The 27942-nt window shown below is 41.0% G+C and overlaps 2 protein-coding genes across 6 annotated transcripts; both read left to right on the top strand.

The window, feature by feature from the left end:
• Nucleotides 1-959: 959 nt before the first annotated feature.
• Nucleotides 960-27051, top strand: LOC307081854 (uncharacterized protein). Of its 3 annotated transcripts, XM_079745215.1 has the most exons (7): nucleotides 960-1062; nucleotides 1198-1539; nucleotides 1668-1802; nucleotides 1913-2054; nucleotides 2322-2438; nucleotides 2779-2834; nucleotides 3223-4016. In XM_079745215.1, the coding sequence occupies exons 3-7, from the start codon at nucleotides 1674-1676 to the stop codon at nucleotides 3349-3351; spliced, it is 573 nt and encodes a 190-aa protein (XP_079601341.1). In that variant the 5' UTR covers nucleotides 960-1062; nucleotides 1198-1539; nucleotides 1668-1673; the 3' UTR covers nucleotides 3352-4016. The 3 variants fall into 3 exon arrangements, with proteins under 3 accessions (XP_079601341.1, XP_079601339.1, XP_079601340.1); XM_079745213.1 differs by lacking the exons at nucleotides 1668-1802; nucleotides 1913-2054; nucleotides 2322-2438; nucleotides 2779-2834; nucleotides 3223-4016 and adding exons at nucleotides 24965-25336; nucleotides 25449-25565; nucleotides 26021-26073; nucleotides 26374-27051 and having other exon boundaries at nucleotides 966-1062; XM_079745214.1 differs by lacking the exons at nucleotides 960-1062; nucleotides 1198-1539; nucleotides 1668-1802; ... (2 more) ...; nucleotides 2779-2834; nucleotides 3223-4016 and adding exons at nucleotides 24186-24323; nucleotides 24518-24844; nucleotides 24965-25336; ... (1 more) ...; nucleotides 26021-26073; nucleotides 26374-27051.
• LOC307081365 (uncharacterized protein) lies at nucleotides 10725-13006 on the top strand. 3 transcript variants are annotated; one of them, XR_013812142.1, is made up of 6 exons: nucleotides 10725-10797; nucleotides 10929-11264; nucleotides 11415-11792; nucleotides 11971-12120; nucleotides 12331-12386; nucleotides 12588-13006. XR_013812142.1 is itself a non-coding variant. In XM_079744511.1 (6 exons), exons 1-6 carry the CDS (start codon nucleotides 10755-10757, stop codon nucleotides 12665-12667), a joined length of 1023 nt encoding a protein of 340 aa, XP_079600637.1. In that variant the 5' UTR covers nucleotides 10731-10754; the 3' UTR covers nucleotides 12668-13006. The 3 variants fall into 3 exon arrangements, 2 of the variants coding, with proteins under 2 accessions (XP_079600637.1, XP_079600636.1); XM_079744511.1 differs by having other exon boundaries at nucleotides 10731-10797; nucleotides 12004-12120; nucleotides 12575-13006; XM_079744510.1 differs by having other exon boundaries at nucleotides 10731-10797; nucleotides 12004-12120.
• Nucleotides 27052-27942: the final 891 nt, after the last annotated feature.

Below are 27942 nucleotides of genomic sequence, written 5' to 3' on the forward strand. Positions count from 1 at the left end.
CTGTTGAGACCAGAGTCAGGTCTATGTATGGTTAAGAGTTGTGATGGTGTGTCAAAAACAAAGACATCACCAGCAACCGCCCCGCCTCTCAACTTGCTGCCTCACTCTCTGTTAACAAACCAGTGGTTAAAACACATACACTATAGGAAGAAAGATTAAAGGAAGCAAAGCCTAAAATGTTATCTTCATGGGGTTGTTGTATCAACTGCCACTTACACTGGTGGTTATAAAAGGCTTGAGTTTCTTGAAGCTGCTCCAACACAGAGCGCATCAATGTCTCTCAACCTATAGCTGGGATTGACTTTGTTAGTCAAACAATCAAACTAATTCTATAAGATCTGTCCTAGGTCCCAGAGAGGTGAATTTAACTTCTCACTTTCAGTGTTTTTCAACTACTACTATTGCTACAGTGTCTTCTACTAATGTTACTGCTACAACCAATACTGCTTCTACTTCTACTGATAATAGTAATGCATACAATTCCCATTTTCTCATGTGATGCTTCTATCAGACTCATTCTCATAACAATGTGACATAATTAACATGTCTCTAGATTTGTTTTCCAATACGTACTCCCCATTTCTGTCCTCATACTAACTAATGATCAGGCACCAATGATCAGGCACGTGGCAGGCAGGTGTGTGTGTGTGTGTGTGTGTGTGTGTGTGTGTGTGTGTGTGTGTGCGTGTGTGTGTGTGTGTGTGTGTGTGAGAGAGAGATATTTATATTTTACAATTGAAACTCATAACATTAATAGCAATCCAGCAAGTTAAATCAAATGTATTCATCATTCAGGGAAAATACCAGTTAGATAAAAACAAAGTGAACAACATTTCAGTGTTCAGTTTAGATTTAAATCCAACATGAACTGTCCCTCACAGTAACTAAGTCAATCGGTGGCTTGCATCATTCAGTCCCTTTAAGTTCAACCAATCACAGGGGTCCCAGGATATGTAAATGTTAGTCTAAAGTCAGAATCATTCACTTCAGTGAGTCCAGCGCTGGTTCAGAATCAAACCATGACATTGTTGAGTACTGCAATAACAATTCTGAGTACTGCAAGTAAGTAATGCTTTTGTATACTTGTATATAATCTTTCGTAATCGTAATTCTTGTAATACGATGTTATCCATTTTTTATACTAAATGTACAACAGTAGTGATGTAAGTTTCTTTATTGTATTTCTTTATGTTTTAGTGCTGATTCAGACCCAAGAGGAACCTCAATCACTCTATTTGAAAAAAGCTGAACTTGGAGATACTGTTACTCTCAATTGTACAGTTTTGAAAAACCAGAATATCAATGAAGAGTTATACTGGTACAAGCAATCTCTGGGATATAATCCCCAAATGGTAGCTAGCAGGTATTATACATCAAAGATTTACCCGTCTTTTATGTCGAGGTTCAAAGCGGGAAATGGAAGTAACTTCAATTTGACAATCAGCAACGTTCAAAAAGAGGATGAAGCAAATTATTTCTGTAATCAAGGAGGACAATATCTAAACATTTGGAACAATGGTGTTTTCCTGACCGTCAAAGGTAAATCATATATTTGTTTGGATATTTGTTGTTTTAAATATAATGATCGAAAATAAATTTTCTCTGAAAGCGCTGCAAAGACATTTGGTTTATTTCTTATGATGATTGTTTTATTTTTAACTGTATAGATCCCAATGGCCAGAGGTTTTTTTTCTCCCAGACTGTGGAACAACAGTCAGCTCGGCTGGGAGACCATGTGTCTCTCCAGTGTTCTATTACCTTCCAGAGGACGGACCCCAGTAACCAGTGCCAAGGGGAACCAAGTGTGTACTGGTTCAGATCAGGATCAGGACCTTCTCACCCTGCAGTCATTTACATGAATGGAAACAGGAGTGGTGAATGTCAGAATAGTTCTGGTCCGTCTGCTCCACAGAGCTGTGTCTACACTCTCCCCAAGAACAATGTAGACTCCTCTGATGCTGGGACTTACTACTGTGCCCTGGCAGCATGTGGGGAAGTTGTGTTTGGAAATGGAACTAAACTGGACGTGTTTCAAAATGACACAAACAAAACAGGTCAATACTAATACTAATAATACTAATAGTATGTATATATATATATATATATAGTTCATACTTCAAGTTCAATGGATTATTTCATTAGCATACATTTATCATTTATTCTTTTGGTTATTTATCTGCCAGGACATGAATAGATTACCTTATTTAAAATTCAGGAAAGTATTGCACTATTTCAGGTTTCATTATATGAACTTCCAGTACAATATATGTAATTGTATACAAAATATACCATGAGTGACAATTTTTTCTGTTTGATTCCAGAACCCGACAGGCATCTAGTAACCGTGGTGCTTGGAATACTGTTGGCTTGCTGTCTGGTTGGGATTATAATCCTCTTTCAAACCAGAAATAAAAAGCAAGTTTGTGAGCATTGCAAAGGTACAGTACATTATGCACTTAGCCTATTGATACGACCTGATATGAGCTCAGACAGGTTAGAGATCAAAGGTACAGTACATTCTACACTTAGCCTATTGATACGACCTGATATGAGCTCAGACAGGTTAGAGATCCCCAAGTGTTTATAGAGACGTTTGTAACCTGTATCCATAATTTAGTCTCTTGGAAATTATATTTTACAGAAATTGACCACAAGTTGTTTGACACATATATTTGAATGGATAAAATAATCATCCCCTTCGTGTGTTTTCAAATCTAAATTATTTTTTTGTTTTTAAGTTTAATTAAAAAGTAAATATTATTTGGTTCTGATTCCTAGGAACACTGAGAGCCTCCTACCATGTTACACATGACTCAGTGATTCAGGAACAACAGGTATATCTGCGTTGTGTATTTTCTGTATTATATGTATATTTTTTTATTCATATTGATCATAACACAACTGTAGTATTTAGTAATCAGGGAAATCACAGATTTAATAAACAATTTAAAAGCAATATGATCTGTTCAGTTGGGACATCCAGGCAATATTAACACAAGTTATAAATGTTATTTGATTGCAATATCTTAACTAGATGAATTTAAGCTACCTGGTCAAATTAACTGATCTATTATGTTATGGCAGCAGACCAGCATGTTGTTAGTATTATTAGCTCCCAGCACAAAAGTAGGATTGTAGCTTTGACTTTCGCACTATACAGCTGTGAATCCTCTAAGATGGTAGTGATTTCCTAGATTTGGTAGTAATAAGCTTCTGTTGTAGGACGGCGAAACAGATTTGGAAAACTATGCAGCGTTGGAGTTCTCTGGCAGGAAAACCAGAGCAGGGAAGAAGACGAGTGAAAGGACTCAGGAGAGTGTGTATTCTGCTGTGAGAGAAACCTGCCACTGAAGTCCATCAACCAGGTCCTAATATAATTTTATCTGGTGGATGTGCGGTACATTTCTAAAAGTGATAAAAAGCTAAGATATAAGATGCAATAAATAATAACATTTAGACAAAACTCTAAAGGCACAACATTTTTGCAATGCTGGTAGGATATTCGGTTCAAACTATTTTATTTTTAAATTGAGATGCGCAAGCATATCAGTTTGCGTATCATAATGTAGATACTTTCAGTCACTTCAAATAGACCAATAACGCCTGGATTGTGTGCATTTGTAAGTCAAATCAAACATTTTGTCAGATCAAATTACTTCAATCGAAATTTCATATGTTAACATTAGGGTTTTTGTACGTTTTTAGGCATTAAGGTCTCTAAAAACCTGAGTGTGTAATTGTTGCTAGAATGTGTAAACTAATATTGGTAGGAATGGGTAAAGAACTTGCGATCTTGATCTTTATGAGCGCCATGCTTTAAACACCTTGGCTAGATGAAATGCTTTGTTCTTATTTGCAATGAACACAGCCTCGAACATTGAATTGTAGGTTTCGTGGGGTCGTATACACAATCACAATGGCTGTCTAGGTGGTTGTAGCGATGTTAACATGACTTGCTGATGTTAAACAAATCTATATTAAACAAACAGCTATGAAATGTAGATGTTCAAAGACAAGGTTTTTGTCGCTTGATGTCGTTTTACTAAATGAATGAAAATTTAGGACAGGAACAGGGGAAAGGGCAGAAAGTGGTGCCAGCTCAAACATTAATGACCTGTTCATCCAACACTGTCCCACTCCCTACTCGTCAAAAGTGTGACGCATCGCCAAGGATCCCTGACATCAAGTTCCAACGAAAGATGTGTACCTTTTGCGTTGTTTTTCAACGTGGGTGTCTGTCAGATGGATATTTAAAGTTAATCCCTCACCGTCGGATATAGACGAAAGGAAATCAATGTCCATCAACGGTGATGCCGTCACGTTATGCGACTATTGATTTGTTTGACGTGATCTAAAAAAAATAATCGCACCATCAGAGCTTTCTACCTTAGGTTACTTTGATCTTGCATAATTTTATTGCAACAAGTCCTCCAATTCATACGACCACATAGGTTGTTTGTTCCGCCACAGATTACGACCCATTGTAACGTATCCAAAACGACCGACGGAGGGCCTCTACAGGTTGCGGGAGGCAATAGGACATTTTTCGGTGAAAATGGCAGACATAATTTTTATTCTGGGTGGAAAGTATTGATAAGGACAATACAGGTTGATAATGATACGTGTCCTTTGAGACCCCTTTTGATATAATAGAGACCCCAGGTCTATAGCTTATTTGTTAATGTCCTCGACTCAGTCACCTATTGCATCACTTCCTTTAGGGCTTCAGCCTCCTAATTGATCATTGTAGTATATTTGAATGCCCTCTTTCATATATATGAAACCACCACCACTGGGACCCGGCAACAACTCCCCATATCCATATGGGGAGGGGGCGGGTGCTTGTGGACAGTAGGGGTGTACGCTATATAGGAAACACACTCAGGAGGAGGAATGACCTCTCACACATATTTAATTAATTGTTTCTAATAACCCTGCCTTGTTAAATCAATGCGCTTGGTGTTTTGCTTTCAAGAATAGGTTATAGGCTGTGTCACTATAAAATCGGTCCATGCACGTCTCTCAGAGTGACGTAACAAGCCACCAGACAGCGATTAAATAAAAACGAGTCAAGTTCATTAAAAAAGTCATAACTGCCGAAAATATAAACATATTCCAAGGTGCCTTTTGAAGGAAACCTTGGAATAGGCCTGTCTATTTCCTAACAAGCGGACCCTAGTTGACGACAAAAACAACACAATTGACGGCAGCAACTTTGGAGCCATGAGGAGCAGAGGGGGCTAGCAACCACCATAGCAACCATGAGAGTCACGTGACGTGGATGCAGGCCCATTGAAAAGAAAAGGCCAAAAAACGTAGGCATGTCACATGTTTAAAGCCGTTATAGTATTTAATTAATTAAATATTAAAATATATATAATGTATATATAAGTATACAATTATTTAGTTATAATATTATCAGTAGACCATAGCTTTTATTCAATTATCGTTATAACAAGATCTGTATCTGAAGACCATCAACTCGGAAATGGCCATGGACCTTATAGAGTGGCGAACTCACTCCCCTTCCGGTATAGCCCATGGGACCTATGAGATTATAAAATAAGAATGGGTTTCAATGGAGAGAAAGTAATTATTTGCTGGTCCCAGTCTTTATATGCCCTGGATTACACATATGTTGTTTTTGGATTCAAATGAGAATTTTTCATGCAAAGAAAACTAAAGAATTTCGCAAAGAAGTTTGATAATGTTAGGTTTTGTGTGAGGCTGCTTTGTGAACTACAGCTCTTCGCTGCTCTCGACGCGAATGATATACGTCACCACCCGCACATGGAACTCCGGTACAGACATGGGGGTCTCTCTGCTCCACTCCACCGCTTTTTTCCAAGGGGAGGATAAAAGCATCGAAAGAGGTGAAAACCATTATAAGTCGGGGCATGTGGAGAGTTTCAGTTATGCCGATGGGGAGATTGTCGGTCTTGTCCACGCCAGTCGCAGGGAGCGTGACGTCACATATGAGACATGTAGTCTTTCTCATTGCGTTTTCTCTACTGTAGAGAAAACGCAATGAGAAAGACTACATGTCTCGTGTCCGCGACCCCCAAAAGTGGGTCGTGGACTTGATCTGAATGGGTCGCGGAATGTGTGGCGCAACTTAATGACCATGGTAAAATGTGGGTCCCAAGGCCAGACCAGTTGAGAACCACTGCTTTAGATTCCACTCAGTAGCCTGCCGTCAGTTCTCTCTTGACATTCCATTGTGGTGAATGAATAGCACAACCTTTTGCATTAAAATGAGCTTTGGAGCTTCATCAATAAAATATGAGGAAAAGTTGTTGGCCAGTGGTTTCCTATTTGTTCAGTGAAGGTGTTCGTGTTTTTTTTTTTTTTCATACAAAGAGCTTGGATGCTCCTCATTGCGTAAAAAAAACATGAAAAGTAATTCCTCCTGAAGCAGCAGTTCTTTAAAATGAGGTTTGTCAGTCATTTCAGAGATATCAAGGTAAGATGGTGAACTGGGACTTGACTGGGATTTTTTTTAATCCTGCGTACTGCCTGGTCGCTGCCTGGCCCCTGCCAAGCCACAGGCCCCTGCCTGGCCCCTGCCTGGCCCCTGCCTGGCCCCTGCCTGGCCCCTGCTCCGGCCCCTGCCTGGCCCCTGCCTGGCCCCTGCCTGGCCCCTGCTCCGGCCCCTGCCTGGCCCCTGCCTGGCCCCTGCCTGGCCCCTGCCTGGCCCCTGCCTGGCCCCTGCCTGGCCCCTGCTCCGGGGCTGCAGCTGCATGCTACTCATAGCACTGGCAGCACGTCAAGAGCGGGTTGCTGTTTGTTTGTGCGGGGGACTGAAGTGGTGTCGTAAAAAACGTAAAGGCAGTGCCGGGAAATTGAGAGACAAAAAAATTACGTCTCTAGCCAATGCATTTAAATGTCAGAAATGAACGTACTTGTTCTTTAGTACATGTGCGCCAGCTAACGTTAGTAGTAGTAATGTCCCTGCAAAAGTACTAGGTGGAGCCAGAGTTGTGTCTTTAAATGAAGGAACTCAAAACCAAACTATTTTAATAGGCCATTTATTTTAAAACAACAATTCAAACCTCATTTTGATGAACTTAATAGAACTTGAATGGTAATAAATTTGATTTTACAGATTTTTAGGTAAGCTATTCTCCTTCTGTGAGGATGTATGCATTCTGCTGTCCAGGCACAAGCAGTGGGCTTAATGCACCACTGCACTCCATACACCCTCCTTCGAGATATTCAGAGTTTCCTGCTACAAACCTATTTTCATTTATTTCTTTGGTCTCGAGGGAGAGGCACCTCAGACCCTAATTTCCTCTCTCTGTTCTGTGAATGATATCCAATCAATTATAGGAAATAAAATGTGCTCATGGAAAGTCATTAACGTTTAAATAGCATGAGCACCTGCTCTTCCCTGCAGAGTGGGCCATTTAATCATGCATGAGTGAAATGTATATGAATGAAATATATACAAATAAATTTTATATTTGCAAATATTGTGGAGACATGAAGAAAGTGTAAAACTAGGTTAAGAATGCACATGCACACACACACACACACACACACGCACGCATGCACGCACGCGCACACACACACACACACACACACACACACACACACACACACACACACACACACACACACGACTTGCTTCTCATAACCAACCAATCACCTATATTGACTTATGGAAAGTTTTGCGTTACTGTGGCTTGAGTGTGATATGCTCGGTCTATTTTTAAACCAAACTTTCCACTAAGGTTTCAATAGCGTGAGAGGTGGTAATGACGTGCAGACAACATTCTTTTTTTTTCCCACATGTACGCATAGCAAGATATATTTACACATTCACATACAATTTTGTTCTATCACTTCATATTCTGCCTATTTATATTTTATTGTTTCTTTTTTTATTGTTGTTATTCTTAGCCAAATTCTAGAGCTATAAGCTGTTCACCGTAGTTGTATATTTTGAGATGCTTTTCTTGGCCCACGTACAAAATTGTATTTTGAGAAGAATTGTCCCTAGAAAATGCACCAGCTTCATGAAAAAGGCACTAAAGACCATCGGTGTTGATGATGACTATGCTCTAAAGGACTTTGCCATCACCAAGCTGAGCCATCACAGAACAGTTGCTGAAACAACTGCTCTTTTTAAGATGCACCCTCCCTGCGGTCAAGCAGACTAGAAAGCACAGCTACCCTCAGCTCATGTCCCAGGTGGAACCACTCAGAGGTTACCACCAGCCATGCCTTGCCACTCCTCAGGACTGACACGAAAGCCTTGACAGGAGCCTCCTCCAGTGTGCTGTAACAAAAATGAAACAGCATTCCCCCTGCTGTTGTTGGAGACGTCATATCAAGTAGAGTACATGCCTCAAGAAGAGAAGAGACTGAACAAAACCCTCCTCAGCATGGGACGACAATCTATAGCTCAAGGACTTCAAACATACACAAAACAGTATTCTATACATCTCTAAGTTGATACAGATCGGTTTGGCTCCCTGATTTATGTTTGTTCATGAAGCTTGTATCTTCAAAACCACACAAGAATACATGTTTTTAAAGAGGGTGGGGCAAGTAGCTTTTGATTCTACAGCCTTGTCATTACCACCACTTGTTACAAAGTAAGATCACTGAAGTAAAAATATAATCCTGGCAAATCACATCCAGATTCAGAGAACCAATGCATCTTTCAATTAGTGTACCTATGGATTTAATAGTCTTTATTATAAAACACTATTACAATGTACACTAGATGCTAAGATGACCGATTTCAGTGATCTTGGTCTTTAAATCAGATTGTGCAACATATGCATGCTGAACATTTTGGCCTATCACACTGTTATTTTAAACTACAACTTTTCTTCATTCATCCTAGTGGTAGTAGTAATAGTAGTAGTAGAAGTACTATTATATATATAAGCAAATACAAATATGTTTCAACACGTTTCTCTGTTGTGCAAGTAAAATATCAGGTTGAGAGGAAATATTTGTCCATTTCATGGTTGGTTTCTTCAGCACCTTAGCAACACATCCTGTTGATACCTACAAGCAGGTTATGCTAGTTTTGGCGGTGTGTCGAAGGAAAAGGCATGGCCAGCCACAGCCCTCGCCTCTCAGCTCAACCGCTGCTAGGGGCTTCGCTCTGTTTTGTTTCCAACACAAAGGAAAGGAAGTCACACTAGATGCTTTGAGCTTGTTGCATTAACTGCAAATCTACACTGGCGGTTATAAAAAATGCAGCCTGAAACAAACAAATGCATCATCAACAAGGTGGTCTCAAGAGGGGGTCTGGTGATATAGCATTAGACATGTAAAACACAAGGATATGGGTTACTACAATTATATAGATTTACTATGGCACACTAAAGATTTATCTAATACTATTTAGTAACTCACATTGTTCTGAAATCTTGAAAAAATAAATCAAGATGCTGCACAAGGCTGTCATACAATTAATTAATTCTCTTAATTTGCCAGAATCTGCACAGACTTCTGGTTGTGCGAGGAGTAGGGGATTGTGAGTTGAAAGCCGAACTGTGGACGGCGGTATATGGGGGTGTCGTTTTGAGAGCTCTCATTGAAAATGAAGGTTTCAAAAGTATAGAATGTTGTATGCTGCAGACAGCGTGTCCAGGGTGAGACCCCCCTGGAGTTGATGGCTCAGAGGAGTAGATTAAACCAGAGGAGATAAAGAGGGCCGTTTGCCCTTTTCCTTTTAACACACTTCCTGTGACTTACCAGTATATAAAAGCATCCATGGTGTAATCAAATGTTGCACGGTTTGGGTCATTGCAGCTTTTCTACAGTCTTTTAATCAGTGTTAATGCATATTTTACCCATCTTGTAAAGCTCTTTCTTACGTGTCGAAATGTGTGATTATTATTATTTATAAACATTGTTATTTATTAGTGTATATTATTACTACTGCTCTCTTTTTGAAGCCAATGAGATATGTGCATAAGTTTTTACATGAATTACATGCACAAAAATGTGCAATACATTCACACTAGATATTATAGATATTGTGAAATTATAATCATACAATTACATCTACAAACATTGCACTATAATATTAAAGACATCAGATAATACCACTACTCCTAATACTCGTTCTACCTGACTACGACTGCACTTACTAATACTATCACGAACATAATCTGCACATGCATGTGCTCTATACGGTGCGTCATCAACTGTTTCTTTGTACTTTGGAAACAATCAAGATGTCCAAAGAATGTTGTCATCATTTATGAGTGAAAGTTGGCACTAGCGTTGGCGATCACGAATTGAAGCTCTTTCATTGTTTGTTTGGACACAGCTACTGCATGATACAAATTCAACAACTTTCTTGATCATGGCAGTGTTAGCCTAGCCTCGGGAGACCGTCCAGATAGTTTGGAAGTATATGAACGTATTTAAAAAGGGAAGACTGGCCTTAAACAGCAGCATTATTTAGTTATTACAACTAGATAGAGGTAGATTAATAACAATGATTGAAAACTGAATTTGTAAATGTATTCTTCATATGTTCAGAGAAACTTTAATGCTCAGGGAACTTTTGAAATAAAGAAAAAATACAAACACGAAATACGAACTACAAATATGAACGACAAATATGAAGTGCTACAAACATTGGATCATTGGCTTGCTTTAGTTTGCGTCGTTAAGTTCCCAGCCAATCACTGTGGATCTATGATTTTGTAAATGTTGGTCTATCCAGTCAAAATCTTTCACTTCAGAGAGAAGGGGTGCTAGTTCACCACCAAACCGTGACAATGTTTGCATTATGTTTTGTCATTACAATTCTGAGCACAGCACGTAAGTACTTCTTCCACTCACTTTAAAATTGCTCTCTTTTTCATGAAGTTTAAATTAAAAGAAAATATTTTAGTGTTTGTTGAAAATAAGTATTAGTAAATCTTGTTTGTTTGTTTCTCTTTACTTTTTAGTGTGTATTCAGACCCAAGAGGTTCCTCGATTGGTCCTTTTGAAAACAGCAGAACCCGGAGATACTGTCACTCTGCATTGTGGTGTTTTGAACGAATCTATATTTATTTTAAACTGGTTTAAGCAATCTCTTGGATTCATTCCCCAAGTGGTTGCTAACAGAATTTATGAAAAAATTAATTACCCATCCTTGAATTCAAGGATCACAGTAGGAGTGGGAACTGACTTTAATCTGATAATCAGAGATATAAATAAAGAGGATGAAGCAAACTATTTCTGTAACCAAGGAACTCAGTATAAGAATAATTGGAAAACCGGCACATTTTTGACCGTCAAAGGTAACATATCCGTTTTAACATTTTGCTTGTCTAGGTAATAAGCAAAAATATATTTTATGAAATTTGATTAAGCAGCAGTTGATTGAAATATTTGATGATGAATATTTGATGATGAATATTTGATGATGAATCTTGTTTTTAATCATGCAGATGGCAATGACCAGAGGTGTGTCTCCCAGACTGTGGTCGAACAGCCTGTGTTTGCATCAGCTCAGCTGGGAGACCCAGTGGCTCTCCAGTGCTCTGTTACCACCCAGAGGACAAACCACAGTAACCAGTGCCAAGGAGAACCCAGTGTGTACTGGTTCCGATCCAGAGCAGGACCATTGCACCCTGCGACCATTTTCATGAATGGAAACAGGGGTGGTGAATGTAAGAATAGTTCTGGGCCTCCGTCTGCTCAACAGAGCTGTGTCTACACTCTCCCCAAGAACAATGTAGTCTCCTCTGATGCTGGGACTTACTACTGTGCCCTGGCAGCATGTGGGGAAGCTGTGTTTGGAAATGGAACCAAGTTGGACATTAAAGGTCAATATATTTTACTTCATACTTCCATTATTTTTGTTTTTTATTATTATTATGATATACTTACTGGATATTTATATTTACTGGATTGTATAACTGAATTAAGATAATAGACAGAAGGAATTGTGGTTTGAGATTTTGATTAGAAATTACATTCTTAAACCTACACATTATTTTGCAGGTCCCTGACCCATTTTCGATTGTCTGATTCTAGAACACAACTCGCATCTAGTTACCGTGGGGCTTGGAATATTGTTGGCTTGCTGTTTGGGTGTGATTATAATCCTCCTTCTGACCAGAAATAAAAAGCAAGTTTGTCAGCATTGCAAAGGTACAGTATATTATCCAGAATGGATTTTGGAGGCCATTGAATTTCACAGAAATCAAGTTTAGGAAAATCTTTGTTTTAATACTTCGACATACATGTACATTTATGTTTTAACTGATAAGATAATCAAATAAAAGAAACGGAGATACAAGATCAACAAAATAAACTGCTTTATCATGTAAGAACTAAAAAGTGTTCTGTTCTTATTCTCAGGAATACTGAGCGCCTCCTACCATCCTGAATGTGACTCAGGGATACAGGAACCACAGGTACATATTTCCATCAAGGTTGCATTGTGTAAATATTTAAAACACCTTTGATTGCGCTGAAAATGATCTCTTATCATGTGACCTCTTATTGATTAGTGAGTCCATACATTGATCATCACAATCCAGCAGAACTGTCACATTAAGTGGCTTTGAATGAGTCCTCCTAGATAATTGGTAATAATACACAGTTCTCTGTTGTAGGACGGGGAAACAGACTCCTTGACCTACGCACCGTTGGAGTTCTCTGGCAGGAAAACCAAAGGAGGGAAGAAGAAAAGTGAAAGGATTCAGGAGAGTGTGTATTCTGCTGTGAGAGAAACCTGCAACTGAACTCTAAAATAACGATGTAGTGTTCTCAGTTACTGATGTCAGATTGGCTGGATGACTGTGAATTTAATGGTTGTTTGTGGTATCAATTAGGACCTGTTTACTGTTATGAGTGAATGTAGATTGTTTCTCATATATATGTCTCTTTGTTTGAAACATAAAAATGTGAATTGCAACCATTGCAACCATTTCTCTGTCTTGGGGAACTATATTGCTTTGCAGAAGAATGATGTTTTGAATATTTTGCCTGCGCAATCCTTGTTTCATCAGATTTACTAAAAAATCTATTTGGATTTTATGTTTATATTTTTTATATTTATTTAATTTTATTTATTATTTATCAAGTCATTGATTAAGATGAAATCTAAGCGGGGCTAATTAATGACAACATCCTATACAGGACTCTATTGAGTATCCGCTCATTTCAATTTGTATCATCTTTGTTGTGTGCAGTTTTGCCACGTTCATTTAAAACGATGTTGTAAATCACCTGCCTGTAGAACCACAAGCACAACTTATGTTTTAACAACACTAAAGATAAAATCCCACAGAATATTTTGTATCTTATCGCAATATTTGCAGAATCGTAAAAAAACATCTTATCCGCAATGAAAGGTCGCTGGAACATCCTATTGTGGGGTGTGGCGATATCCATCCCCAATTCAACACAAGGTTAGGTTTATTTGTGAAGCCTTTCATCACAGATAGACTCACAGGCAACACCCTGCAACAATAAACCCTCAGCCAAAGTGAAATAAACCTCTGGACAGACTAAGAGAGATGAATGAACAGACAAACAAAGGAAATAAATACAACCAAATGTAATCAAACGATATTCTTAAAACTGTATGCCGACATGTAATAAGGTAATGCAAAAAGGGGGCATAGTGAGAGATAAAAAGAGACCTTGTGTTCAGTAGGTGGTTGCTTTTCAAACCACAGTGCTGACACAGCCTGCACAGGATGAGCACTCATAACCAGACCAGTGATGCACTGCAGTTAAAACCGCAAGCAGAAAGGTCACAGCACGAGATCACGTGACTAGACACTATAAGGGCGGCACCTTCTATGTCTCAGAAGTCAAGAATTATTTATCGGTTGTGTAGATGAACCCTTCTTTTCTTGCACCCGCACAAACACTTACACAAATACCATCAAACACACACACACACACACACACACACACACACACACACACACACACACACACACACACACACAACCAAATATTTAATTGTTGAGGCAATGAGAGCTGCTCTTACTTGGATCAAATGACCACAATCTAGACTGCACTACCACTAGTTTCACTATTGTTTGCACTAATAACGTCACTAATTTAACTAATTAAACAGCTATTGTCATTAATGACACTATTTAGAACTACTCATACTACAATCATCCTCAACAATAATATTAGTGCTCATTTTATAGTAATACAATGACAATATTGATGTCGTACTGCCATACTTATACTACATTCACCTGAATTAATAATTTTACCAAAATTGGTTTACAAAATCTAATGGTAACATGGGTTGAATCATAGGAGATTCAATCCAGAATTAATTATTGTTCATCATACAATTAGGAAAATAAATGAAATAAATGCTGGCTTTCAATGTTTGTAATTCAGATAAATATGAAAACTTGACTGCCATGTTTTCAGTGTTCAGTTTGGATTGAAATTAAATGTGATCTCCATTTAGTTTTCTGTGTCGTGCAGTTGCCTTGCTTCTCTCAGTGTCCTTAAATTCCAGCCAATCGGTGATGATCTAGTATATGTAATGCCTGTGTTTTAAGGACAAATCTTTCACTTGAGTTAGTACAGCACTAGTAGAGCTCTGAAACGCAACAATGTCGGCAAGAGTTTTTGCTATTACAATTCTTACAGGGTAATGTCAGTAAAAATTCCTCTAAAAATATTACGTCCAAATAGTATGACTTTATAGTGTCTGCAGTATACTGTGTTTTTTGTTAACAATATTCAATTTAAATCTTTTTGAAAGAATAATTTAGACTAGCGATTCATTTTTGCTCATTCTTAAATGGGATTGTAATTGTATATTTTTTCAGCGATGATTGAGACCAAAGAGGTTCCTCGTATCGTCTCTTTGAAATCCACAAGAATTGGAGATAATGTTACTTTATATTTTGGTGCTAGAAAGGATTGTAGAAATACATGGTACAGCAATCGATTGGATATGTTCCCCAAACAGTCGTTCAATAGTGTTTAAGCATTAATATTGTAGCGGCGGCCAAGAATTGCACGGAGTCAGGATTAAGTCAACTGTAGCTCTACGTCCCATACACCGCACGACTGCAGGCTACTTTTATTCAACACCAACAATGTACAAGGAAACAGCACACCCAACCAACAAACATGTCATAGTCAGTGACGGTGGCGGCAACGATAAACACCCATGTTAACATTGAACAACACACAAATACACACAACCAAATAATACCCCAAACCCATTAACCCCACTAAACCTAATAACAAAACAAGGACGACAAGAGCCCCTTTTGTCAACATCAACACCAACTCCCAGGATCCCCTGCGCGACCCCGGAGGAGTCGTCACACAGCTCCCACCTGAGGGGTCAGTCGTCCCTGACGACCCCATCACCAGACACATAGTCCCTCAAGTGTCCAGGAGCCCGGCGCCGCCGGCAAGGCTGCTGAACCCCCTCAGGGGCGGCAACCACAGGGCCAATGGCCCCGTCTGGGGAGCCGGCAGGGGAGCCGCCCGGGGAACCACAAGGATGTCCGCCTCCCTCGCCAGCCACAACCGGGGCGAGTGGGCGGTACGGCGAGAGTCTGTCCTGGTGCAATACCACCACACGCCCCCGGGCGCCCGGCATCCGCAGGCAATACACCACCTTGGACACTCTGTCGATGATTTCCCCAGGCCCCTGCCAGTGGCTCCGCAGTTTAGGGCAGACCCCAATCTTTCTGACAGGGCAGTACACCCACACCCTGTCCCCGGGTGTGAACGCTCGTCCCCGGCAGCGAGTGTCATAGCCCCTCTTCTGTCTCACACCTGAGGCAGCCTGAGCCTGGCGGGGGAAGTCATGGACCACCAGCAGGCGATCCCTCAGCCTGAGGAAATAGTCCATAGCCGCACCCCCAGCGATCTCAGGCTCAGGCGGGGACCGGAACACCAAGTCCACCGGTGTCCGGAGCTCCCGCCTGAACATGAGGGCAGCCGGCGTGCACTGACTGGACTCCTGCACTGCAGTCCGATAGGACCACAGGACCAGCGGCAGGTGGCGGTCCCAGTCCCGCTGGTGCTGGCTGGTGAGGATGGCGAGCTGGGTGGCCGAGTGCGGTTAAACCGCTCCACCAACCCATCACTCTGGGGATGGAGTGACGTCGTCCTATGGTGGTCCATACATTATCATGTATGGACCACCATAGGACGACGTCACTCCATCCCCAGATGGAGTGACGTGACATGATCATGTATGGACTACCGACGTTCCATACATTATCCCGCTTATTACACGGCTACTTGCCAAAACGAATAAATAACTTGACACGGTGTGTCTTTTGACCATTCGTGTTGATCAAAAACGAGTTTGTATGGTCCATTCGTCTTAAGACGAAGTTTAACACTGTGGTAAGACCAGTGACCAAACTGTGTTAAACACCGCTCAAGATATCTGATGATAATGCAGGAATGCATGATGGATATTAATGGCTCTGTTTGTTTTGGTTTAATTTTTAGCTCCATCCGCTGCTTACAATTAGGGGCCGGAGTGTAAGAGCCATTTTCCTGTTTTCCATTTATTTTGTAATATCTTTGTGGACCACTGATTGTTGCTGCCTTATTGCGGGCACAGGTATAACGGGTACGTCATTTGGATTACTTCTGTTGTTTGAACCCGGAAGGGCAGTACCATATTTACAGTTGTTATGTCATGGAGGATCTATCTGAACGTATTCACATGCAATTGGTGTCATGGTGAGGAAATAAACGAGTTGCAAACCAGAGACAATCGCACGGATCATTCGTAGCTTCACGCAGCTGCATAGTACAAACATTGGGGAAGCTCAACACAGCGCGTCACCCAGGTCACCCAGGAGTCAAACCACACAGAGCATACACCTTCGATGTGGCTCCTACAGATACTACTATGTAAGATTGTATGTTAGATTACACAATACATTTTGTTTGAACAAGGGTAATTCATTATTTAAAATAAAGATGACATATACTGTTAACAAATCTTGTTCCATGTGCCCTTTTTTGAATCAGGGCCCCTGCCCCTCAAAAGGTGTCTGCACAGCCCTGTTTTATATGGTACAAAGTTGCTCGCTTTGCATTGCATTGATGAGGCTGTGAAAACCTTGACTACTCTCTGCTGTCGTCATACACAGCGTATAACGGCAATCTCTGGGGGGTTGACATGGTGTCTACTACAGATAACTACAGATTAGCATCCCTCCCGTGTTATCAGCAAGTAAAAAATAGTTGTCCCCCCTCTGTCATTTCTGTCCTCTCGTTAATCCTTCCAACGGGTGTGGACAGAGAATGTTTTGTGACCAAAACCAACACTAAACCCATTCATTTGACCCGATAGAAAAAACTCATCCAGGAAGGTGATTAGATAGAGAGAAAATTAGATAGATTTATACTTCTTGGAGCCAAACACATTTTTTTCTTAAAAGTAGAAACAAATATGGACAAAATGTCCAGAACAGATCAGATATATACTGAACCTTCCTCCACCTTCTCTTTGTATACAGGTCTTGTTTCACAAACAGCGCAGGTGGTAATGCAGGTTTGCCTTTCAGGAGGAGGATATGGTTTGGTGTGAGAGGTTCAAGATCATTGGGATCCTCAGACAGCTGGGTGATGGGCAAGTCATTAACTATGTCCTCAACTTCACAGAGAACCGTGTGGAGGCCGTCGTCGTCCAATTGCTGCTGGTGCAATACAGATTTGAGAGCACGCCTTATTGTACGAATCATGCGCTCCCAAATTCCTCCAAAATGAGATGCCCTTGGAGGATTGAATTTCCAGTCCACACCTGCTGAAATGAGAGATCTTTGAATCTGGTCATGATTAAGTGCAGCGTGAGCCTCCTTCAGTTCTCTATTTGCTCCAACAAAATTGGTACCATTGTCGGATAGCATATGAGAAACTTGGCCTCTTCTACTTATGAAGCGCTGCAAAGCATTAATGCACACATCAGTATCCAGCGAGTTTGCAACCTCCAGGTGTACAGCTCTACTTGCCAAACAGGTAAAAATCACCCTGTAGCGTTTGCACAGGCTTCTTCCTCTCTTCACCTCGATAGGTCCAAAAAAATCTACACAGACACTTGTGAAAGGAGGGAGGTCAGGCAAAGTCCTTTCTAGGTAGGTCTGCCATTTTTTGTTCACCTGCTCTTGCAGCATGGAGTCTGCACGTCCATCAATCATTTATGACTTTTCTTACATCTGAAGGAGCCTTTGTGATCAGATATTTCCTCCTGAGTTTGGCTAGTGTGTGGTTTCTACCACTATGACCCAGTTGCTGGTGGACATGCCTGAGAATAATAGTCGAAATATGCTGGTCTTTAGTGAGGATGAGTGGATGCCTGACTTCTTCTGGCAGAGCTGCCCTACTGAGCCTTCCTCCAACTCGAAGCAGGTCGTCCTGCAGACAAGGATCCAGTTTGTAAATAGGACTTTTAGGACTGCCGACTTTCCCAATGAGAGTGCATCAATTTCCGCCTTAAACTGCTGCTGCTGAGCAAAGCGAACAATCACAATCTCTGCCTCCACAAGATCCTCAGACGTTATGCTCTGATCCCCAACTGCACCTCTTGCCTTCCTCATCTCAAACTGTATGTGAGCGGGTTGGTTGTTTGCATAATTTTTCCTCCATGGTGCCACAGTTTCCATTTAGTGGACCATTTACTGACCATCCTAGCACAGTTCTAATAACATAAGGGCCATTCCCACAGCTGTTGACGACCTGCCATGGTTCCAATAACCTTGGAGCATTAGTTCCAATCAGTAGATCAACATTTGCCTTGATGCTCGGGATGTGTACCTTTTCTAGGTATGGCCACTGAGACAGATCTTCCTGTGTCACTATGTCATCGGCAGTCACAGGCATCTTCTCCTGTGTGAGAACATCTGGAAGTGCATAGAAATCACTGCTGTCAAGGCCAGCAACCTCCAACCCCGTTAAGCAGTAAGCACTCTCAACTGTTTCTTGCCCCATTGTGCGTAACTGGAAGTTGATTTTGTTGCCCGCAGAATTCAGTTTCTTCATTCGATTTTCAGAACAAAAGGTGCCTGAGCTGCCGGGATGCAGAAAGGCGTACGTTGCCATGATGCTATTTCCCTTTGACGCATTCACCCTTAAAGGAAGGATAGACAAAGCGCACTGGTCTCTATTGCCCCCTGTATGTCCACATGTTGTAACTATAGCAGGCTGTTCATTGGAAAGTTCCTCTTGCTGGTCCAGAGTTGGTTGCCTTTTTATATGAAGCAAGGTAGGGTGAGTTTGACCACAGGTCTTACATATCATGCGCCTCTCGCAGTCACGGCTCATGTGACCCACGCATAAACATGCGAAATAAACTCCCTTTTCACACAGAAATTGAATTTTGTCTTTGATTCCTTTTCCAATGAGCTCCTTACACTCGTCCAATGAATGACCACGAGAACAGCAGAGGCCTCCAGCTTTCTCCATTTTTTTTGTTCTTTAATTCTTTCAGTGAAGTTTGTAGAAGCTACTGTGGGGGCAACAATACTTTCCTTAACTCTGTTCCTAGGCTGTGAGGTAAATGTGGTGAAAGTCTTTGGCCCTGCAGCTCCAAAACCGGGGTCCTGTATGTTACCAAAACAATGGGTCTGACAGAATTCTGACATGGCGTTCAACAAACGACACTAGGTCTTTGATGTGTGATCTGTCGTTTGTTCTTTCCATTACATCATGAGCTCTGGCGCTCCACTGATCTCTCATTTTATATGGTAGTTTGGAAATAATGGCCCTCATGTTAACTGGCATATCAAGTTCTTGTAAGTACTAGAGCTCCTCCATAGCATTACAGCAACCACGCAAAAACAATGAATAGGCTTGGAGTGCATCCACATCTTCAGGTTTAATTGATTGCCAGGCCAAAGCTTTCTCCATATAAGCAGTTGCAATCGTATAGTGGTTGCCAAAATGTTCTTGTAGAAGACCCTTAGCCACTCCATAGCAACTCTCAGGATCCATATGCTGGCAGCTACGCACCAACTCTCGCGGCTGTCCTCTCGTATATTGCTCCAGATAATATAGACAATCGGCTTTGCTTGCCTTTCCTTCCCCTCCTTGCTCGAATGCCTTTATGAATGACCTGTATGTGAGAGGGTGTCCTTCAAAGGTAAAAATATCTCTCGGTGGTAGAGACAAATAATGCTGTTGTTGCACCAGAGCAGTAGTAATTTCATTTTGCCTGTTCATGATATTAATCATGTCGTCAGGAGGATTTTGATGACCACCATATTGTCTTGGTCCATCGTTTGACTGAGCAACTGTAGGCTGGCACTGTGTATGCTCTGATGTTGCTATGATGTTTCCTAACAATTGCATAGGTTGTTTTGGCCTCACGTCCATTGATGTTGGTTTGTCAGGTGGTAATGATGATTGTGCCCATTGAATTTGATGTACAGGCCTGCCTGTAAGCTCATACTCCTTCGCCCTGGGGTTTAGGACAACGACAGAGTCCTCTTTCTCTTTTCGTTTTTCAAAATAGGAATTCATACCATCAGAGCCTTTGGAAGAATAACTTTTTGTTTCCCATGCCTGCAGTACTGCCAGCTTTGCATTAGATGAAGCAAGGTCGGATTCCAAGTCAAGCTCTTCTCTTTTCCTCCTTAGCTGCTCATCCATTTAGCTTTTTAGCTGTTGTTTCTGTTCCTCCATTTTGCTTTTTAGTTGTTGTTGCTGTTCCTCCAAAGCATGTTTTTCTTTTAGGGCTGCTTGGCGAGCGAGAAGTGCAGCTCTGTCGGCCTCAGCCATTATCCGTCCAGAGGATGCAGTGCTTGATCTCCCACTGCGGTGGCTCCTTTGACTGGAGTGTTGGGTCCAGTACAGTTGCAGCTGTCGGGACGCAGGCCGGTCCCCAACCTGGGCAGCAGGCAGGCTGGCCGGTGGCAGCGATCGCCGGGAGGTGGTAGCCGCTGGTGGATCCACCGCTGCAGTCGTCCGCTTGGCTGGGGAGACAGTTGGACCATGCATTGGCCGACGAGGCTCCAGATGGGATGAAGCCGTTAGTGATGATAATACGATTCAATATCAGTGAAATGGTAAATGCTTGCTGTCTTTGTACTTTCTGTGTTATGCCAGATGAATCAAATATGAATCGATTGAATGTCTCGTCAATCTGTCTCATTCTTTCATGGTTCATTCTCCACCCGGGACCCCCACCATCATTACTAAATCAAGTGTACTATCTTGCTGATATGTTAAACAACCAATAATCAACTACCCCCCCCCCCCCCCCCCCCCCCCATCCCGCAGCATTTGGTTAAAGTTGTAATGTTGATTGATGACCGAATTCCATGATCGTTTGAGAATGAGAACAAGGGAGGAGCTGAGTCTGACTGACTCAGCTGAGAACCGTGTCTTCCATGATTTGATTCACCGCTACCGGAAACTCAACTGAACGAATGTAAGAATGAACGATTCTGAACAACTCTCCTTGGCGAACTGACTAAAGGAAAAGAATCATTGAATCCATCACTAGTAGCCGTAGCTGCTGTGTGGGTCACACAGGCAGACGATCGTCGGGTGACAGCCTCGGTTGTTGCCATCTGCCTGGATGAAGCCGCAGATGTCGCGCTGTCGGCCTGGAACGTCGGCCTGAGAGCAGCCTCCGGAGCCCCCGTCTGGGAGCCAACTTCCGAGAGGATGGAGTATTTATTCGCCAGGTTCAGACGAAGAGGTGAAGAACATCGGCCATGGAGTCCATTCCGGTTGTGGACCACTACCTCGGTCCACAGCGGGCTGGCTGTAGAGGAGGCAGCAGGCCGTGGGCAGGTGGAGTCCCAAAGGATGCTATTTTGGATGGCCGCACTGAGAGTGATTTGTTTGGACTGCTCCATCGCCAGGTCTGTGTAGTTGGACAGCACGGCTTGGAGTTCCTCAGAGAAGCTGGAGAGCTGGTTTTCTTTCCTCCGGAGTTCATCTGACAGACTGTGGATATCCTCTTTGAGGTAGGCAATCTTTATGAACGCATTTTGTAGCAGGATAGGGTCATCGGGTGATGATGTTGACATTGTAGCCTCGATTTAGGGTAGCCATGGAGTTAGAACTCCACTCGGTTATAACGTGAGCAATCACGAACCTTAAATAAAAACGTGCTCTTCCAACTTTGAGAAACTTCTGGACCACCTTGACGTTAATTCTTGGTGTAGATCGTTCCAAGAATTAACGATTAACGAATCCAATCAACTATCTGTAGCCCTCAGAGCTAAGCTACCACACTACCTAGCGTTGGTGAAAACTAACAGGTAACAGAGGGGCACCAGTCCCGCAGTAGGCTTTTGGATGCGTTATACATTGCGGGATAATCACTGTCTGCAGTTATTGGTCACGTTAACTCTTTCTCTGGGTCAGGGTGAGATGTTGTTTGTGAACCAGTCCTTTTGTCAACATGTCATGTAACATGAGTAGTTGTAGAAACGTGGCCTTTCCACGGGGAGACAACAAACAGTACGACGCCGCTTTGAGACGCAGTAACAGTGGTTCATTAACAAACACCACCCCAACCAAATTGCACTCTAATTATGCTAATCGCTTATATTTTGTCTGTATTAATCCTTCATAAATGTAGAGTAGGTGGATAGATAGACCTAAGATGTTGCCACTGACAGCCTGGCTTTACCTTGCTGTTGGTATTAAAGCCACTCAAGGCCACTTAAAGGCTGCATGGACTATTCCCTGGTTGCTGTGGTAACGCAGGCTACCTTTGCCCCAGTCTAGCTGAAGTGCGATGACTCCCACTCATCTTCTAAACTTGCCCCCCTTACAGGAAGGGGACAGAATGAGAGATACATAGCATCCTCTGGTGCAGTTGGTAGCAGTACCATCTGCGTTCAAACCACAGTGCTGACATAGTTAGCACAGGATGAGCGCTCAGAACAAGATCTGTGACACCAGGCAGTTAAAACCACAAACATAATGGTCATCTTGTGATGGACACTAGACAGTCTACACTTTCATGCCTCAAATCATATATTTGTTAATCACTTCTTATTGTTATTCACTTATGTTCACACACAACTCACCTATTCAAACACACACACACACACACACACGATTGAATCTACTTGGATCACGTTTGTGCATCCTCTAGACACCCAGTTGTAGCTAAACCTTCTCACATGTCGCTTCATGTCATATCCCCCCTATTTAACATTAAAAAACAAAACTGAGAATAGCCGGGCACCGACTTCACCCTGTTATAAGTAATTTCACAATCTTTGTTGTAGCTGCATCTCCTTGGTAGTGTGGTAGTGTCCATCATATTCTCCCTCAAGTAGCATAGCCTGTGACTTTGTGGTGACTCGCAATTTTCCCTGTTGGGCGTATCAGCAAAGACAGTGACAGTTTAACATGCGATTGACCAACATGTGCACAGTTTAATTGACACCAAACCCAGTCTGTGATGACATCCTTCCCTTCTGTATCACTGCCAATATAAAAGAACAGCGTCCTTCCTACAGTGGATTGATTTTGAAAACTGGAGCTCATCAAAATGCTGGACATCGTCTCAATATGTAAGACGCGGGACAAGGGACAAAAATGCTGTGTTGCCACTTAAATCTACATCAAGGGACCCACTCATGAATAAAGTGAACTTTATTAAGGTAAAACGAGTGTGAGTTATTTTAGAAAAGAAAAGTCAGGACCCTTGATTGTCTGCAAATCTTTAACATAGGGTAGAGCAGTCACAGTCAATATGTTTCATTAATCTAAATATCGGTTAGGAAACTACATTTACCTTTCCTTTAACTCATGTCGTTTTCTGGCTGCCATTTTACAACAGTAGATCAAGAGTTGGATGATAATAATACATGATACCAAGACATTGGAAGACTTTTTTAATGCCCCTGTTCAATGTTATAGGCTAATGTCAAGCGGCTTCAGGCTTTTCCTTGTCTCTGGGCATATAAAGCCGCTCAAATAAAGATAGTACATGCAATCCCAGTTATCCTAACCTATGAACTTAAAATCCAACTGAAAACTAAGAGGAAATAGTTTTAGCCATATTGTAGTGTAAGGGTTTCTCTCAGTTCTACTTATTTGCAAACTTCTAAAAAGATTGAAGAAAAAAGCAGTTGCGGGCGTGGTTGAACCAATGTTAAAGAATGCTGAACCCAGTACCATGTTATCTAAACTGTTCAATCTAACATGAACTACACATCACAGATAACTAAGCGGATCATTGGATTGCTTCATGCAGTATCTCTCAGTTCTAGCCAATCACAGTTCAACTTTGGTATGTCAATGTGGGTCTACAAAGTCAAAATCATTAATTTGAGTGAGCACAGCGCAAGCCCAGCACCAAAAAATTACAATGTTAGCAAGATTGTTTGCTATGATACTTCTAAGAGAAGCATGTAAGTAAAATTCCTCTTCATATTAAATGAAATAGGCCTTTTTTAAGGGTTGTGATATTATGAGGTAAAGTTGGTACGTCGGTTAATTTATGTATTCATTTACAATATTAATCTAACAATACTTAAGTAATTAAGTATAAGTATAATTGTTTTTTAGACCAGATATATGAGTTCCTAACTGTTCTTTGTTTTAGTGCAGATTGAGACGCAAGAGAGTCCTCGTTTAATCACTGTGAAAACTGCGGAACTTGGAGATACTGTTTCTCTAGACTGTGCAGCTTTACCAGATGATAGAGAAAAGCTTTACTGGTATAAGCAATCTCTTGGATATGTTCCCCAGACAGTCGCTGCTAAAACATATGAAAAAACAACATTCAATCCACCCTTTCATTTGAGATTCACTGTGGGTTTGGACTTTAATTTGATAATCAGAAACGTCACTAAAGGCGATGAAGCAAACTATTTCTGTCAACAAGGTGTTTTGAACAGTTGGAACAAGGGCACATTTTTATCTGTGAAAGGTAGGATGTATCCCTTTGACTGATTCATTTCCATTATCAAAAGCACAATATTTATTTGGTCTAGAAACAGGAAAGCATTTGATTTGATTCCTCTGATGATTGTTGTATTTAACCGTACAGATCCCAATGACCAGAGGTTTGTCTCCCAGACTGTGGTCCAACAGCCTGTGTCAGCATCAGCTCAGCTGGGAGACCCTGTGGCTCTCCAGTGCTCTATTACCTCCCAGAGGGCGGACCACAGAAACCAGTGTCAAGGGGAACCCAGTGTGTACTGGTTCACATCAGGACCATCTCACCCTGCTGCTATTTACATGAATGGAAACAGGAGTGGTGAATGTCAGAATAGTTCTAGGCCTCCGTCTGCTCCACAGAGCTGTGTCTACACTCTCCCCAAGAACAATGTAGACTCCTCTGATGCTGGGACTTACTACTGTGCCCTGGCAGCATGTGGGGAAGTTGTGTTTGGAAATGGAACCACATTGGACATTACAGGTAATTTGTCTTCATACATACGTTTTTTTCGTTACATTATATGTATTTGTATGAAAAAATACTGTCAGTTCTGATGGTTTCAGATAACTCATTGTTGATTGTTTGATTCTAGAACTCGGCATGAATGAAGTTACCCTGATGCTTGGAATACTGTTGGCTTGCTGTCTGGTTGTGATTATAATCCTCTTTCTAACCAGAAATAAAAAGCACGTTTGTGAGCATTGCAAAGGTAAAGTGCATTATACACTAATAATCGTACTGGTGTGACTTGATATGATCTCAAGACAGGTTAGAGATCCCCAACTGTGGATGGATATCACTGTGTACGTAATTGAGTCTGTGGTCTATTGTATTTTTACAGAAATCTAGCACGTTGTTGCTAGATTTTTATTTGGCATGAATGCATACATATATACATATATATATATATTCAAATGTTTCCTTTTAATGACTTTTGTGTATCTTTGTACAGTGTTGAGTGCCGAGAAAGGCGCCTTAAAAAACTATTTATTATTATAATTATTACGTGTATACATATGTGTGTTTATATATATATATATATATATGGTATATTTGAACATATCAAATAAAATATTTAAAAGTCTATTTCAATGTAAATCTTTTAAAAAATGGAAGTTAAATTAAACTTCCATTAAGTAAATATTATTTGGTTCTGATTCCCAGGAACACAGAGTGCCTCCTACCATGTTGATCATGACTCAGTGATTCAGGAACAGGTACTTCCGCATTTATTCTGTTAAATATGTACACATTTTAATTCATCATTATCAAACGTAGGATGTCAATGATTGAAATATAGAATTGTATTTTAAAAGCAGCATAATATTTTAACGTAAGTTGAAGTTTGTAACTTGAAGTTTAGCTACCAGGTCAAATTAACTTTTCTAGTTTGTTGTGGTTGCAAGCCTACATGTTCCTGGTCGCAGGAGTATTAGCTACCAGTACACAAGTAGGATTTCACTCTGTGCAAATGTGAATCCTCTGAGATGTTTGGTAGTAATACGCTTCTGTTGTAGGACGGAGAAACAGATTCCTTGAACTACGCAGCGTTGAAGTTCTCTGCCAGGAAAACCCGAGGAATAAAGAAGAACAGTCTATGGACTGAGGAGAGTGTGTATTCTGCTGTGAGAGAAACTTGCCACTGAAGTCCATCCACCTGGCCCCTGCATTGTTTGAATTTCTTAATATTGTAGTCTGGTTGATGTTCATTAAATTGCAAAAGATGAACAAGTTTATGAAGTTCAAATAGCACTTAACAGCACTGGTAGGTGGTTAAGTTTAAACTATTTTAGTTTGAAATGGGGATGAACCCGCATTCATATATTATTTGAGGTTTCCTAGTAAATTAACTTTCGGGCATTCATGCTTTTAATAAATACAACTAACCAGCTTGCACTGTGTGAAATTCTAACCCTAAAAACTAATAATTTAATAACATACAATCAATTCAAAATTAAATCGAGATCAAATAGTTAAAGTTCAGTAGTTGTTCTAATAAGACTTCTCATAATGTTTGCATATTTGTGTAAGCTTATGATCATATCCTTCGTCAGTTGTGACACAGGGTTCTTGCTGCTAGAACATGTAAACTGGTATTAGAAGGAATGGCCAAAGACCTTCACCATGGGGCTATTATGCTCTGAACCACTTGGCTAACCGGCCTACTTTGTTTGAAATTTACAATAAAAAATAAATGTAATGCACAGTACATAAATAAATGTTTTGGATTTCAAATTTGCAGGGAAGGCCGATTACATATTTACGCTACAACAATGTTTTTTGTGATGAAACAAAAGAATATTTATTGAAATGGCTCATCAACAGCCCCTAGATGGTTCAATTAGGACCCTTTAACAGGACAACTGTTGTCTCTGAAAAACACACTCACACACACACACACACAGACACACACACACACACACACACACGCGCACACGCACACGCACGATTGTTGCTGGACTTTGGCTGTCCTGAAACACAGACAAATCAGTTGCGTGGTACCTGGTCTGCGGTTTGCAACATTCTGAGTTTGTGTGTGTGGGGGCGGGATGAGGAGAGAGAGAGCAAGAGAGAGACCACAAACAAGCTAAAAGATATTATATTATTAGAATGAATATGAGTCAAACCTTTTATTTAGACAATCATCATAAGTATTAAGAACTTCATACTACGACTTCCTTATTTTACCTTACTCTTTGAAAAAGCAAATACAAGCAAAAGATAACATGATTACTATCTGTCTCCGTTCATCAAACAAACAATCACCATTCAGATTCAGACAGTGAACTGCAATATATTTAGATTTCATTATTGGCTACTGAAGAACCTTAGCATCTAATCCTGTTGATACCTACAGTCGGGCCAATCTATGGTTTGAGTTGCGGCGGTGTGTCGAAAAAAACAAAGACATAGCCAGCCACCGCCTCACCTCTAAATTTGGGACATAACTCTCTGTTTCCAACCCTGTGGTAACAAAAAAATACTGTAGCAAGAAAGATGAAAGGTAGCGACACTAAAAAGCGTTATCTTTCGTTGGCTTTCATCATTAACTGCCACTTTACACTGGCAGTTATGTGGCTTGTATT

This window comes from Pollachius pollachius, assembly GCF_949987615.1.
Source record: "Pollachius pollachius genome assembly, chromosome: 10".
NCBI lineage: Eukaryota > Metazoa > Chordata > Actinopteri > Gadiformes > Gadidae > Pollachius > Pollachius pollachius.

Coding starts and splice junctions, on each gene's coding strand:
- LOC307081365 (XM_079744510.1), top strand. CDS start 10,755: ATGTTTGCATTATGTTTTGTCATTACAATTCTGAGCACAGCAC. Junction 11,265..11,414: donor CACATTTTTGACCGTCAAAG/GTAACATATCCG, acceptor TTAATCATGCAG/ATGGCAATGACCAGAGGTGT. Junction 11,793..12,003: donor AACCAAGTTGGACATTAAAG/GTCAATATATTT, acceptor GTCTGATTCTAG/AACACAACTCGCATCTAGTT.
- LOC307081854 (XM_079745213.1), top strand. CDS start 1,020: ATGACATTGTTGAGTACTGCAATAACAATTCTGAGTACTGCAA. Junction 1,540..24,964: donor TGTTTTCCTGACCGTCAAAG/GTAAATCATATA, acceptor TTAACCGTACAG/ATCCCAATGACCAGAGGTTT. Junction 25,566..26,020: donor CGTTTGTGAGCATTGCAAAG/GTAAAGTGCATT, acceptor TCTGATTCCCAG/GAACACAGAGTGCCTCCTAC.